This window comes from Cervus canadensis, chromosome 5 (assembly GCF_019320065.1).
Source record: "Cervus canadensis isolate Bull #8, Minnesota chromosome 5, ASM1932006v1, whole genome shotgun sequence".
NCBI classification, from domain to species: Eukaryota; Metazoa; Chordata; class Mammalia; order Artiodactyla; family Cervidae; genus Cervus; species Cervus canadensis.
In genome coordinates this window covers 44,877,664-44,893,153 of record NC_057390.1, presented here as the reverse complement: position 1 = coordinate 44,893,153, position 15,490 = coordinate 44,877,664, and the positions used below count along the sequence as shown (strand labels likewise).

General features: G+C 42.5%; 1 protein-coding gene across 1 annotated transcript in view; it reads left to right on the top strand.

The window, feature by feature from the left end:
• POLR1A (RNA polymerase I subunit A) overlaps positions 1 to 15,490 on the top strand; it is an 84,220-nt gene that overhangs the window by 32,965 nt on the left and 35,765 nt on the right. The window contains exons 13-14 of the mRNA XM_043470349.1: positions 3,260 to 3,514; positions 9,411 to 9,602. Coding sequence (XP_043326284.1) covers positions 3,260 to 3,514; positions 9,411 to 9,602 — 447 coding nt within the window. The remainder of the gene's footprint in view (positions 1 to 3,259; positions 3,515 to 9,410; positions 9,603 to 15,490) is intronic.

Sequence of the window (15,490 nt, the reverse complement as noted above, 5' to 3'; positions counted from 1 at the left end):
AGAAATATAGATCAATGGAACAGAATAGAAAGCCTAGAGATAAATCCACGGACCTATGGACACCTTATCTTTGACAAAGGAGGCAAGGATATACAATGGAAAAAAGACAACCTCTTTAACAAGTGGTGCTGGGAAAACTGGTCAAACACTTGTAAAAGAATGAAACTAGAACACTTTCTAACACCATACACAAAAATAAACTCAAAATGGATTAAAGATCTAAATGTAAGACCAGAAACTATAAAACTGCTAGAGGAGAACATAGGCAAAACACTCTCCGACATAAATCACAGCAGGATCCTCTTATGACCCACCTCCCAGAATATCTGGAAAATAAAGCAAAATAAAACAAATGGGATCCTAATGACTTAAAAGCTTTTGCACAACAAAAGGAAACTATAGCAAGGTGAAAAGACAGCCCTCAGGTTGGGAGAAAATAATAGCAAATGAAGAAACAGACAAAGGAGTAATCTCAAAAATATACAAGCAACTCCTTCAGCTCAATTCCAGAAAAATAAATGACCCAATCAAAAAATGGGCCAAAGAACTAAACAGACATTTCTCCAAAGAAGACATACAGATGGCTAACAAACACATGAAAAGATGCTCAACATCACTCATATCAGAGAAATGCAAATCAAAACCACAATGAGTACCATATACATTGCCAGTCAGGCAGTGGCTGCTATCCAAAAGTCTACCAAGCCAAAAATGCATTGCGGAGGGTGTGAGAAAAGGGAACCCTCTTACATGTTGGTGGGAATGCAAACTGATACAAGCCATATGGAGAACAGTGTGGAGATTTTTCTTAAAAAACTGAGGAAATAGAACTGCCATTGACCCAGAAATCCCACTTCCTGGCATACACACGCGAGGGAACCAGATCTGAAGAAGACACATGCACCCAGTTATCACAGACTGTTTTTAGCAGGGACATGAAGCAACCTAGCATGCCCATCAGCAGACGAATGGATAAGTAAAGCTGTGGTACATTATACACGTAGGAATATTACTTTAGCACTTAAAAGAATTCATCTGAATCAGTTCTAATGAGATGATGAAACTGAAGCCATCATATACAGGTGAAGTAAGCCAGAAGATAAAGAACTTACAGCATTACAAACACATACATATATATGGAATTTAGAAGATGGTAACGATAACCCTATATGCAAAACAGAAAAAGAGACACAGATGTATAGAACAGACTTTTGGACTCTGTGGGAGAAGGCGAGGGTGGGATGTTTCGAGAGAACAGCATCAAAACGTGTATATTATCTATAGTGAAACAGATCACCAGCCCAGGCTGGATGCATGAGATAAGTGCTCGGGCCTGGTGCACTGGGAAGACCCAGAGGAATCGGGTGGAGAGGGAGGTGGGAGGGGGGATCGGGATGGGGAATACATGTAACTCCATGGCTGATTCATGTCAATGTATGACAAAACCCACTTCAATATTGTAAAGTAATTAGCCTCCAACTAATAAAAATAAATGGAAAAAAAATAAAAAATTTAAAAAAATAAATAAAAATTAAAAAAAAAAAAAAAATCTGCTTGCAATGCAGAAGACCTGGGTTTGATCCCTAGGCTAGGAAGATCCTGGAGAAGGGAATGGCTGCCCACTCCAGTATTCTTGCCTGGAGAATTCCATGAACAGAGAAGCCTGCGTGCTACTGTCCATGGGTCGCAAAGAGTCAGACATGACTGAGCGACTGACACTAATACATCACCATAGATGGCACCTGGATGGTTTTTCTTTTACTGAAATACATTATTGTCATTTCTTCAAGACTGGTCTACATTTAAATCATGCTTTTTAAAGGATCCCTGGCAGTCCCTGTTGACTCAGCTTCCACTTCTGGGGACCTGAGTTCAATCCCTGGTTGGGGAACTAAGATCCTGCATGCTCCATAGCCTGGACCCCCCGCCCCCCGCCACAAACTCCTTTTTAATCATTACATAATATTCCATAGTACATACTATGATTTATCCACCGATGCCCCTTTTTTGGGGCAGCCAGGTTTTTCCCAGTTTTTGCCACTGTTAACATGGCTGCATAAACATCATTCATAGAACCTTGCATTGGCACCTTTTTCGTTCTGAAAGCCCAAAGGAAATGAGTTTTTAATGTTCTAAAATCTGCTGTGAAATTGCTTTCCCAAAAGACCATGGCAATTTAAACTTGTTATTAATTTTTAAGTGCCATAAAATACTTTCCGGGAGCATTGAACTGGGAATCAGGAACCCTGAGTTTCAGTCCTGGCTCTGAAGGATGAGGTTGGGCAAGTATTTCTGAAATGTGGAATTCACATTTGAACTAACGTACTCAGATGTGGCTACAGTGGGGATTCTAGAGGTCTGCCAGATCCTTTCAAGCCCAGGAGTTTTATGGTTATGTGTAGACCTGCTGTCTTAGGATGTGTCCATTTCTTTTTTCAGGTTAATTCTCAGGGGAGTTCAAACTCCAGAAAGATCGTGCATGTCTGAAGAAGACAGACATTACTGGACAGGGGCTTGTAGCATCATTGACTTATCCCTCCCCTGGAGGAGGAAATGGCAACCCACTCCAATATTCTTGCCTAGAGAATTCCGTGGACATAGGAGACAGGCAGGCTATAGTCCACGTGGTCTCGAAGAGTTGGACTTGGCCTAGCAACTTAACAACAGCAACAGTCTGAGCCCAGAGCTAGGACAGGACTCTGCTGGATTAGCAGCTATTTCTCAGAGAACCTTAAGGCTGTCTCATAAACCAAAGAACCCTAACCGTGCCAGTTCGAACCCTAACTGTGCCTGGTTCTTGAATTTGGATTCGGTAGTGGGGGTCTGTTTCCTCTGCGAAGTGGCATTTTGGGATTCCTGGATGGCTCAGTAGTAAAGAATCCGCCCGCCATTGCCAAGAGACCTGGGTTTGGTCCCTGGGAAGATCCCCTGGAGAAGGAAATGCAACCCACTCCAGTATTCTTGCCTAGAAAATCCAATGGACAGAGGAGCCTGATGGGCTCTAGTCTATGGGGTCACAAAAGGGTCGGACATGACATAGTAACTGAGCACGCACACACACTCTTGAGACCCAGAGGGGCTTAGTAGTTATTTCTCATAGATTTCTAGGGTTTCACTCTGGACTGGAAGTTCCCCTTTTATTGAGTAAAACATGAGACAGACAGAAGCCACACTCAGCCCAGGGCGAGGTGAGCCCTTGGCATTGTAGCAGTGATGCCAGAGTGGCCTCTGCTCAGCCCGTCTTCTGCTCTGCCCACAGGTGTGCCGGCATGTGAAGAACGGGGACATTCTCCTCCTGAACCGGCAGCCCACCCTGCACAGGCCCTCCATCCAGGCGCATCGCGCCCGCGTCCTCCCCGAGGAGAAAGTCCTGCGGCTCCACTACGCCAACTGCAAGGCCTACAATGCCGACTTCGACGGAGATGAGATGAACGCCCACTTCCCCCAGAGTGAACTGGGCCGGGCCGAGGCCTACGTCCTGGCCTGCACCGATCAGCAGTACCTTGTTCCCAAGGTGGGTCTGACCTTGAGGCCGTTCCATGGTCATCACCGGCTTCCAACTTGGCAGTTCAGGTCTGGGCCCCAGGCAGCCCCTGGAGTCAGCGGGGTCGCAGAGGGTCTTGGATTCTTCTGGGTGGGGTCTTCAGCCCCCTAGTTGCTTAGAGATAGGAGGTTTCGTTCTTGCTGCCTCTTAAGATGTCAGGAGAGAAGTTATAACAGTCATCCCAGGAAGCCGAGTTCAGTACCTGCATCTTAGGTCTTGTCTTCCAGCCTGTTTGGATTCTACAATATATCAGCCTCTGGCAAGCCTTAGCACCCCACCTATGAGGGTCCCCAGGATCCACAGATGACTTTGATCCTTTAAGATAAGGAGGGTTTTATGAGACAACTTAACCCCCAGCGTTTGATCCCTGGGTCGGGAAGATCCCCTGGAGAAGGAAATGGCAACCCAGTCCAGTATTCTTGCCTGGAAAAGTCCATGAACAGAGGATCCAGGCAGGCTGTAGTCCGTGGAGTCACAAAGAGTCAGACACAACTGAGTGACTAACATAATCCTGAGGGTCCAGGTGAAATTCCCTGCCACACATGAGGAATCTCTGCTGTGAATCCCTTCTTTTATAAACCGTTTGCGTCGCACCATTAATTTGGGCTATAATGTGGGGTAGTAATAACAATAAAGAACCATGGCTGCCATTTACCAAGCACTTTTTCAAGGCCAGACACCATACATAGCACCTTGGAGGCCTCTCCTTTTCTCCTCCCCACAGTCCTTGGAGTAGGTGCTATTAACAGCCACATGGACATGTGAAGAAATGGTGTAACATGTCCAAGGACACAGCTGGAGTGGAAGCAGGTGGGGAGGAGGGGCCAGGATCTCCCAGGTCTTTGTGGCTTTTCTTCTTTTTCCCAGCGTGGGCCCTGCCACCCTTCCACAGGAGACAGAGATGTCTGCACCCAGGAAGCATAAGAGGCTGCTTAGAGATTGTCCCCCATCAGTTAGTGAGCTCTCCTCCTGGGAATTTCTCTTCCCCCATCCCACCTGGAGAACCAGGCAGGTGACCAGTATCCCAGCATTCCAGCCTCTTTTCCTGCCAGACACACCAGCGTGGCTTCCTATAGATTCAATTAGTTGAATATAACTTTCTTTCCCTTCTCTGCCCACCTTGGCTGGCTATTGATTAATGAAGGGGCTGACCGTGAGCAGGAGGGATTAAGGGCCCACTCAGGTCCCCCAGAAATTAGAAGAAATAGTTTGATTAATTTTTACTAACAGGTTTCCCTGATGGTCCAGTGATTAAGACTTCGAGCTTCTACTGCAGGAAGTATGGGTTTGATCTCTGATTGGGGAACTAAGATCCTGCATGCCTTGTGGTGCAGCCAAAAAAAAAAATTAAAAATTTTTATATTAATAGTTTAGAAGAAATAATTATAAGGAAATTGACTAATTTGAAAATTGGCCTTTTGTGTTTTCATGTAAATTACGTCAGTTGTAGCTGTGATGGTGGTGGCAATAAAAGCCACTTTGCCCTGAGCACGCCGTGTGCCTCAGGTACCACTCTGAGCAGTCTGCAACATTTTGGCTTAGTCCTCACCACAGCCTTAGGCGGCAGGTACAGTTTTCAGGTGAGGAAACACAGGTGAGTGACTTGTCAGCCAGTGAAGAAGCTGGGGCGAGAACCCAGCACCTTTGACCCCACCCCAGGCCTGCGTGCTCAGCCTCCTGTGTTCTTAGTCCCCCAAGGCAAGGCTGGGCCTGGGTGAGGGTCTGTGGAAGGAAGTGGCTAACAGGACTGTGCTAGTTGTCTAGCCTGCTAGAGAGAATGTCCCATTTCACCACGGTGGACACTACCAGTAAACAGCAGATGGTGCGTTTTTCTTGCTGGCAGAGTGACCTTTGGACATTAGCCTCATGAAGAGTTTGGGGTGCTCTGAAGTGCTTTTAGGCCAGTGAACTTGAGTATTCACTAGACCAATGTAAACTTGATTTTCATTGAATAAGATGGAATAGGGGACTTGATTGCTTACACCATGTTCTGCAAAGGACTGGCCTATTTATTTTATTATATTTTTATTTTTTTCCATTTATTTTTATTAGTTGGAGGCTAATTACTTTACAGTATTGTAGTGGTTTTTGCCATACATTGACATGAATCAGCCATGGATTTACATGTATTCCCCATCCCAATCCCCCCTCCCACCTCCCTCTCCACCCGATCCCTCTGGGTCTTCCCAGTGCACCAGCCCCAAGCACTTGTCTCATGCATCCAACCTGGGCTGGTGATCTGTTTCACCCTTGATAATATACATGTTTCGATGCTGATTCTCTCTAAGGACTGGCCTATTTAATTCCAGATGTGCCTCATCACATGCTTACCTGCCTGTGAGTATAGGGTCAGAAATAGAACAAAAATAAAGTCTCATCAATAAATTAATTTCTTAAAAAGTAAAAAATGGGACTTTTCTGGTGGTTCAGTGATTAAGACTCTGAACTTCCTCTTCAGGGAGCAAGAGTTCTATCCCTGGTCTGGGAACTAAGATCCCACATGCCACCTGTGCAGCTAAAAAAAAAAGAGAAAAATCAGAAAATAAAAAAAGTAAGAAACAAAAACAAGACAATTCTAGGAGATGACCTGAGAATTCACTTTACTTTCAGACAACTTTTGTCAGCGGTAAAGAGCTTTTGATTCTTGATAAATTTTGTGTAGCCCTTAGTGTAAGTGCCAAGAGGAGAAATCCTATTTTTGGTGATAGTTATAAAAATGAAGGGCTTTCCAGGTGGTTCTAGTGGTAAAGAACCTACCTGCCAATGCAGGAGACGTAAAAGATGTGTGATTGAGCCCTGTGTAGGAATGATCCCCTCAAGGAGGGCATGGCAACCCACTCTAGTATTCTTGCCTGGGAAATCCCATGGACAGAGAAGCCTAGTGGGCTACAGTCCCTAGGACCACAAAGAGTTGGACACGACTGAAGAGACTTCACACACACACACACACACACATGAAACAAGAGACTTCACACACACACACACACACACACACACACACACACACACACACACACACGAAACAAGAGACTTCACTCACACACACACACACACACACACACACACACACACACACACACACGAAACAAGAGACTTCACTCACACACACACACACACACACACACACACACACACACACACACACACACACACGAAACATGTACTTTGATGGCAAAGTCCTGAGATGGCAAGAGTCAGTTTTCTTAATCTAGGAAAGCCATTTTTTGTTAATTTTTCTTGATGTATCTTTATTTCCCTATTGTTTCCTTTTCTCTTTGTTCATTGTCCCATTTCTTCTCTATTTTCAGGTTTCTTTTCCTTTACTAACCATAGTATCCAATTTAAGTACATTTTATTGTTAGTTTTATGTATTTAATAGAGTTGCTTGTTGTCTTCTTAAAATAGATGAAGGGAACTTGAGATGTTTCCTTTCCAAGAAAACAGTTACACTTTTTCATTTACATGTTTCTTCGTGGATTCTTTTTTTTTTTTTTTCCTGTTCTGTTTGTTTTATCTATTAAGGGCCACTGTTTCATAGAAAGTTTTTTTAACAAGGCTTGAGACATACTTTCCTGACTTTGACTTGACTTAACTCAGCTAGAAAATTCAAGTCACAGAATATGCTAATTCTCTTAAGAATCCTGACCAAAGACATCGATTGTAATGTCATTTTGCTGTGATGTTAAGTGGAATAGGATAGCTGACAATTATGTGGGTTTTTGATCCAGATATGGTGTTTCTGATCCTAAGCAGATTTAGAAAATTCAGAATTATAAGTAGACCCTTAGTAAATTGCTTTAATCAGCACTCCTCCCTAGAATTCATGATTATTGCATTGAAAGCAGTTTAGCCATTAAGGTAATTTTCTAGTCATGGAAAACTCTAGATGGAAAGAGAAGGCACAGACTAGATCCTGTAACTTGTAATTATGTTCTTTAGAGGGAAAAAAAAAAGGCAAAATCTATATCTGCCTCCAAAGACTGTTGTTGTTTAGTAGCTCAGTCATTTCTGACTTTTTGTGACCTCATGGGCTGTAGCCTGCTAGGCTCCTCTGTCCATGGGATTTCCAGGCAAGAATACTGGAGTGGGCTGCAATCTCCTTGCCTAAGGATCTTCCCAACCCAGGGATCAATGCATGTCTCCTGCATTGCAGGCAGATTCTTTAACCACTGAGTCACCAGGGAAGCCCCCAAAGGGCTGTGGGATGAGTCAAATGCTTAATACTGTTTTCAGTTTTTCCCCTAAGCAAAATGAGACCTTGTCTTTGGAACAAGTTGCAGAGTATAATTTTTTGTCTGTGTTCATAACTCAAGGCCTTCATAAGACGGGCTGCGTGCCCCATCTGATCTTGCCTTCCGTCTGCAACACCTATCTGGCTCCTCTGTAATAATTATCTGTGAGTTTACATAAACCCCATTGCCACAGTATTTAGACTATTTGACAAGCACCCTTTTTAGCCTTTGAATTAGTGCGTGTGGCTAAATTCCTGGCACTTCTCCATGGCTGCACTTGAGAGTTCCTTAGTTATGCAATACAACCATAATATTGGACAGTATTTAACAAATAAGCAAATGATAACAATCTTTAGATCCAAGATTTTTCTCTAGTTCCTATAAACAGGGAAAAGTTAGCAAAAACACCTTCTTAATAAATGTCAGTGGGCACATCTATTTTACCTTAGTGTGCCTTATGTTGCCATGAATGCAGACCTGCAAATAGGGTTCAGGAGACTGGGGATCAGAAAAGATGACTGTATCCGTCCAAACTGGGGCTGTTATAAAAGCCCTTGGGTTTGGGGTTTTTTTTGTTTTTTGTTTTATTTTTGGCCCTATTGCAGTTCTTGTGGGGTCTTAGTTCCCTGACGAGGGACTGAACTTGGGACCATGGCAGTGGAAGGGCTGAGTACTAGCCACTGGACCACCAGGGAACTCTCTAAAAGCAAAATGTTTTGGCATCTGGTGGACAACAGCCTACCATGAATACCTGCAAGATTGTGAAGACACACTGACATCAGGCCTTCTTTCCTTCTGCAGTCACGTACATCAAAGCACCCCCCTCCACCCATGACTCTCAAGGAACCTCTGCCCAAACCCCCCACTCTCTGCACTGGCTGAGTCCAAGTCACTCCGCAGGCCAAACTGCGGTACTGTACATACCCCCAGAGAGACCATTCCTGACCATCCGCTCCTATCCCAAATCTATGTGATGACCCATCCCATTCTTTTCCTCCACAGGCATTTAAAATTCTTTGTAATAATGTATCTCTCCAGTCATTTGTTTACCGTCTAGCTCTTTCTCATTGTGAGGGGTTGTGTCTGTTTCAGCCACTAAAATAGACTGAAGGCTGGTCTCACCCAGTGCGTCGGCATACAGTAGGCTCTCCATAAATATTTGTTGAATGGGTGACTGATTTAGAGGAGAACCAGGCCAGAAATGTGTGAAAAACACCAAAGCATAAAACCAAAATACAAAAACAAGAACACAGCCAACAGCAGCCAGACCGAATTTATGCGTAAATGCCAGAAATATGCTGAAGTTAACGAGAAGCAGATGGGATTAGGGAGAGAAGGCCAGGGGCCCTGCCTGAGTTTGAAGCACTTTTGATATTAAACAGTGGGCAAAAGGCAAAGGTGGGAGCCGGTCAGGAATCCCTGGTCGTGTGCTCTGGGAGGCACTTTGCTCTCAAGATGGGAGGCCCAAGCACTGGCTAGGTGCAGCCATGACTGGACAACATGGGGATGTAAGGAGGGCTGTTGCTAGTGGGTGGCTCCCAAGCACAGGATTAGGAATTAGAAGGTGGCTTCTGTTTTTTTTTTTGTTTGTTTGTTTTTTAATTTGTTCTTCTCTTACCTGTTTTGATTTGTAGGATGGCCAGCCATTGGCGGGGCTGATCCAAGATCACATGGTTTCAGGAGCAAACATGACCATTCGAGGCTGCTTTTTCACCCGGGAGCAGTATATGGAGCTGGTGTACCGAGGACTCACAGACAAAGTGGGGCGTGTGAAGCTCTTTCCTCCTGCCATCCTGAAGCCCTTTCCTCTGTGGACAGGAAAGCAGGTAATTAGGGGGAAACAAATGGTGGATATTTATTAAAAAAAAAAAAAGCAAACAGGCCACACTCAGTAAAAAGGTTTTGTTCCCAGGAGAGTCCAGGCCAGAAACAGAAATGACAAATCAAAAAAATCGTGTGACATTCTCTTTAATGGAGTTTTTGGGTGTGGATGGTTTCAAAGGAGTGTCTACAACTGCATGTTTTCTGTCCTTTGCTTCTAACTGAAACTTCTAACTTAACACTGACCTCATCGTCTAGATATGGTGTTAATAGGCAGTGGTGTTGATGCTAGCAGTAGTTATGTTTGTTGAGAGTGCTTCAAATATGTCAGATTACTTAACCCTCACAACCAGCCTGTGATGCAAACACTATCATTATCACCATTCATCACCATTATCACCAGATGAGGATAATGAGGTTTGGAGAAGTTGTTACTTCTCCAAGTCCATAGGAGGTAGTGTTGAGATTCAAACTCAGGACTTTCTGACACCCAGAGGATCATATTATACTTAATCAATTATGTGATCTTGGCTCAGTGGGCCTCAGTTCATTATTTACAAAGCATAAGTATTCAGGTTGATGAGCTCTAAGGTCTCACCCCCCTCTGCAGTTCTTTAAATCCATGGACCTGGTACTTGACTGGTTTTCCTATTAAGCCAACTTGTATTTCTGGGATAAACCTTCTTTGGTTATGAGGTAGTATTTGCTAAATTTTTGTTCAGAAGTTTTTGCATCAGTGTACATGAGGAATTTTGATGTGTGGTTTTCTTGCCATACGTTTACCTGGTTTTGCTATTGGGGTTAACATTGGCTTCACAGAATGAGTTAGGAAGTATTTACTCTTCTTCAGTTTTCTGTAAGAGTTTGTACAATATGAATATTATTTTTTCCTTAAGTGTTTGGTGGAATTCACCAGTGTAGTCATCTGGACCTAGAGTTTTCTCTTTAGGAAGGCTATTTTTAACTAAAATTTCTATTTTTCTAATTACATGTAGGGCTGTTTAGGTCATCTCTTTCTTCTTGGATGAGCTTTACTGCTTTGTTTTTTCTAGGAATTTGTCCTTTTCATCTAAATTGTTGGATATATGGGCATGAAATTATTCATCGTACTCTTTTATGTTCCTTTACTGTCTGTGGAACCTGAAGGTGGTACCCTCTCTCATTCCTGATAGTGATAATTTATGTCTTCTCTCTTTTTCCTGATCAATTTGCTCTGAGTTTTATTCTCAAAGAACGAGCTTTTATTAACTTCCTCTATTTTTCTGTTTCTGTTTCATTTATTTCACTTTCATCTTTTTTATTTCCTTTCTTCTGCTTATTTTGGGTTTGATTTGCCCTTCTTTTTCTAGTTACTTAAGGTTGGAACTGAAGTCAGTAATTTGAGACTTTTTTCCTGTTTTAAAATTGGCATTTTATATATAAAATTTCTGCTGAATATATTGTATTTTCATTTTCATTCACTTCAAAAGACTTGCTAAATGACTTTTTTATTTCTGTTTTTGACCCCTGAGATATTTAGAAGTCTTTGATTTAGTTTCCAAATATTTAAGAATTTTCCAGATATATATATTACTGATTGCAATTTTCATTCCACAGAGGCCAGAAAACATACCTTGAATAACTTGAATCCTTTTCAAATTACTGAGATTTGTTTTGTGGCTTCAAAGATCGTTTATATTGATAAATGATCCGTGTGTCCTTAAAAATCACACGTATTCTGCTGTGTTGCATGAAGTGCTATATAAATGTCAATTAGGTTCAAGTCTGAAGAACAGTGGATGGAAGTTCATGACAGGAGGTGGTGATCAAAACCATCCCCAAGAAAAAGAAATGCAAAAAGGCAAAATGCCTGTCTGAGGATGCCTTACTAATAGCTGAGAAAAGAAGAGAAGCAAAAGGCAAAGGAGAAAAGGAAAGATAAACCCATCTGAATGCAGAGTTGCAAAGAATAGCAAGGAGAGATAAGAAAGGCTTCCTAAGTGAACAATACAAAGAAATAGAGGAAAACAGTAGAATGGGAGAGATTAGAGATCTCTTCAAGAAAGTTAGAGATACCAAGGGAACATTTCCTGCAAAGATGGGCACAATTAAGGACAGAAATGGTATGGATCTAATAAAAGCAGAAGATATTAAGAAGAGGTGGCAAGAATACACAGAAGAACTACAAAAAAGGTCTTATTGATCCAGACAACCATGATGGTGTGATCACTCACCTAGAGCCAGACATCCTGGAGTGTGAAGTCAAGTGGACCTTAGGAAGCGTCACTACAAACAAAGGTAGTACAGGTGATGGAATTCCAGTTGAGCTATTTCATATCCTAAATGATAATGCTATGAAAGTGCCACGCTCAATATGCCAGCAAATACAGAAAACTCAGCAGTGGCCACAGGACTAGAAAAGATCAGTTTTCATTCCAGTCCCAAAGAAGGGCAACGCCAAAAAATGTTCAAACTGCTGCACAATTGCACTTATTTCACATGCTAGCAAAGTAATGCTCAAAATTCCCAAAGCCTGGCTTCAATAGTATGTGAACCGTGAGCTTCCAGATATTCAAACTGGATTTGGAAAAGGCAGAGGAACCAGAGATCAAATTGCCAACATCCGTTAGATCATAGAAAAAGCAAGGGAGTTCCAGAAAAACATCTATTTCTGCTTTATTTGCTATGCCAAAGCCTTTGTGTGGATCACAAAAAACTGTGAAAATTCTTAAAAGAGATGGGAATACCAGACCACCTTACCTGCCTCATGAGAAACCTGTATGAAGGTCAAGAAGCAACAGTTAGAACTGGACATGGAACAATGGACTGGTTCCAAATTGGGAAAGGAGTATGTTGAGGCTGTATATAGTCACCCTGCTTATTTAACTTACATGCAGAGTACATCATGCAAAATGCCAGGCTGGATGAAGCACAAGATGGAATCAAGATTGCTGGGAGAAATATCAATAACTTCAGATATGCAGATGACACCACCCTTATGTCAGAAAGTGAAGAGGAACTAAAGAGCCTCTTGATGAAGGTGAAAGAGGAGAGTGAAAAAGCCGGCTTAAAACTCACCATTCAAAAAATGAAGATCATGGCATCTGGTCCTATCGCTTCATGCCAACTAATGAGGAAACACTGGAAACAGTGAGACTTTATTTTCTTGGGCTCAAAATCACAGATTTTGACTGCAGATTGTGACTGCAGCCATGAAATTAAAAGATGGTTGCTGTTTGGAAGAAAAGCTATGCCCAACCTAAACAGCATATTAAAAAGCAGAGACATTACTTTGCCAACAAAGGTCCATCTAGTCAAAGCTACGGTTTTTCCAGTAGTCATGTATGGATGTGGGAGTTGGACCATAAAGAAAGCTGAGAGTGAAAGAATTGATGCTTTTAAACTGTGGTGTTGGAGAACTCTTGAGAGTCCCTTGTACTGCAAGGAGATGAAACCAGTCAATCCTAAAGGAAATCAACCCTGAATATTATTTAGAAGGACCAATGCTGAAGCTGAAGCTCCAATGCTTTGGCCACCTGATGCGAAGCGCTGACTCATTGGAAAAGACCCTGATGCTGGGAAAGACTGAAGGCAGGAGAAGGGGACAACAGAGGATAAAGATGGTTGGATGGCATTACTGACTTGATGGACCTGAATTTGAGCAAGCTCCCTGAGTTGATGATGGACAGGGAAGCCTGGCATGCTGCAGTCCATGGGGTCACAAAGAGTTGGACACAACTGAGTGACTGAACAACAGCAAAACAATGTTCAAGTCTATTATATCCTTGCTGTTCTCTGTCCTTCATTTCCTAATGTCCACTGTATTGAAACCAATGTTTCATATTCATGTCTGCTTTTGTTATTGTTATTTCTGGTGGATGTGAAATCAGGTCACCATGGCTCTATCCTGACCAGAAACAGAAGTTGATTTAACAGAATAGTAGGGGAATGTTGCAGTTTTAGGATTAAAATCTATAATTATGGATAGTCTAGTTCAGGAATTGATAAGCTTTTTTTATAAAAGCCAGATAGAAAATATTTTAGGCTTTGTTGGCCATATGATCTGTGAATTACAGCTACTCAGCTCTGCCATGATAACGTGCAAGCAGACATATACAAGGCTTTGGAATGAGCCTGACTGTGATTCATTTCAACTTTTTTTTTTAAAAAAACAGATGGTGGGCCACGTTTGGTCTACAGGCTGTAGTTTGCCAGCCCCTAATTTAGTTGGATATATGTATTTGTCCAGGCTTCCCTGATGGCTCAGTGGTAAAGAAATCCACCCACCAATGCAGGAGATGTGGGTTTGACTCCTGGGTTGGGAAGATCCCCTGGAGGAGGGGATGGCAACCCACTCCAGTATTCTTGCCTGGAGAATCCCATGTACAGAGGAGCCTGGCTGGCTACAGTCCATGGGGTCATGAAAAAGTTGTACAGAGCTTAGTGACTAAGCAATAACAACATTTATTTGTTCACTTATTATTCCTATTTATAATTTTTTTATTGTTTCTTTTTTATGTATGTTTATTTTGTAAGCCATCTCAAGTTATCTTAGAAATAAAGGGATTTTAAGTGTTAAGTCAACTAAGATCATGGCATCTGGTTCCCTTCATGGGAAATAGGTGGGGAAACAGTGGCTGACTTCATTTTTCTGGGCTCCAAAATTACTGCAGATGGTGATTGCAGCCATGAAATTAAGACACTCCTTGGAAGGAAAGTTATGACCAACCTAGACAGCATATTGAAAAGCAGAGACATTACTTTGTCAACAAAGGTCCGTCTAGTCAAGGCTATGGTTTTTCCAGTGGTCATGTATGGATGTGAGAGTTGGACTGTAAAGAAAACTGAGCGCCGAAGAATCGATGCTTTTGAAGTGTGGTGTTGGAAAAGACTCTTAAGAGACCCTTGGACTGCAAGGAGATCCAACTAGTCCATCCTAAAGGAGATCAGTCCTGGGTGTTCATTGGTAGGACTGATGTTGGAGCTGAAACTCCAATACTTTGGCCACCTGATGCGAAAAGCTGACTCATTGGAAAAGATCCTGATGCTGGGAAAGATTGAGGGTGGGAGGAGAAGGGGACGACAGAGAATGAGATGGTTGGATGGCATCATTGACTCAATGGACATGGGTTCGGGTGAACTCTGGGAGTTGGTGATGGACAGGGAGGCCTGGCGTGCTGTGGTTCATGGGGTCGCAAAGAGTCAGACACAACTGAGCAACTGAACTGAACTGAGCCATCCAGAATTTATTAGAATTTTGTTTAAACATAAGCAGTGTGTTCAAAATAGAACCAAATAGTGGACAAAGACTACATAACTAGAGCTACAGATATGTTCATCCACCTCAGTCTGAGAATCCAGCCAAGGGAAATCATCTGAAATGTAGTATTGATAAAAGCTAATTGAAAAAAGCAGTCCATGACATCATGGTTTATAGTGGTGGAATATTAGAAAAACCTAGATACTCAGCACTGGGGCTGAGTAAATTGTGGGACATCTATTTATTAAGATATTGTGCTGTGCTGTGCTTAGTCGCTCAGTCGTGTCTGACTCTTTGCAACCCCATGGGCTGTAGCCCACCAGGTTCCTCTGTCCATGGGGCTTCTTCAGGCAAGAATACTGGCATGGGTTGTCATGCCCTCTGCCAGGGGATCTTCCCAATGCAGGGGTCAAACACAGGTCTCCCACATGCAGGCGGATTCTTTACCGTCTGAGCCACCAGGGAAGCTTTGTGTAGTTTAAAATAGTGGCTTTAAAGCATTGTGTAGCAGTCTGGAAAATTTTCAACGTAATGTTGAAAGAAGAAATAGACTACACAGTTCTATGCATAATAACAGTTAGAACCACGTTAAAAATGTGTATGAGCAAAAATTTGATATAAAAAAGATCAAAATGATAGAATAATTTGGTTTGT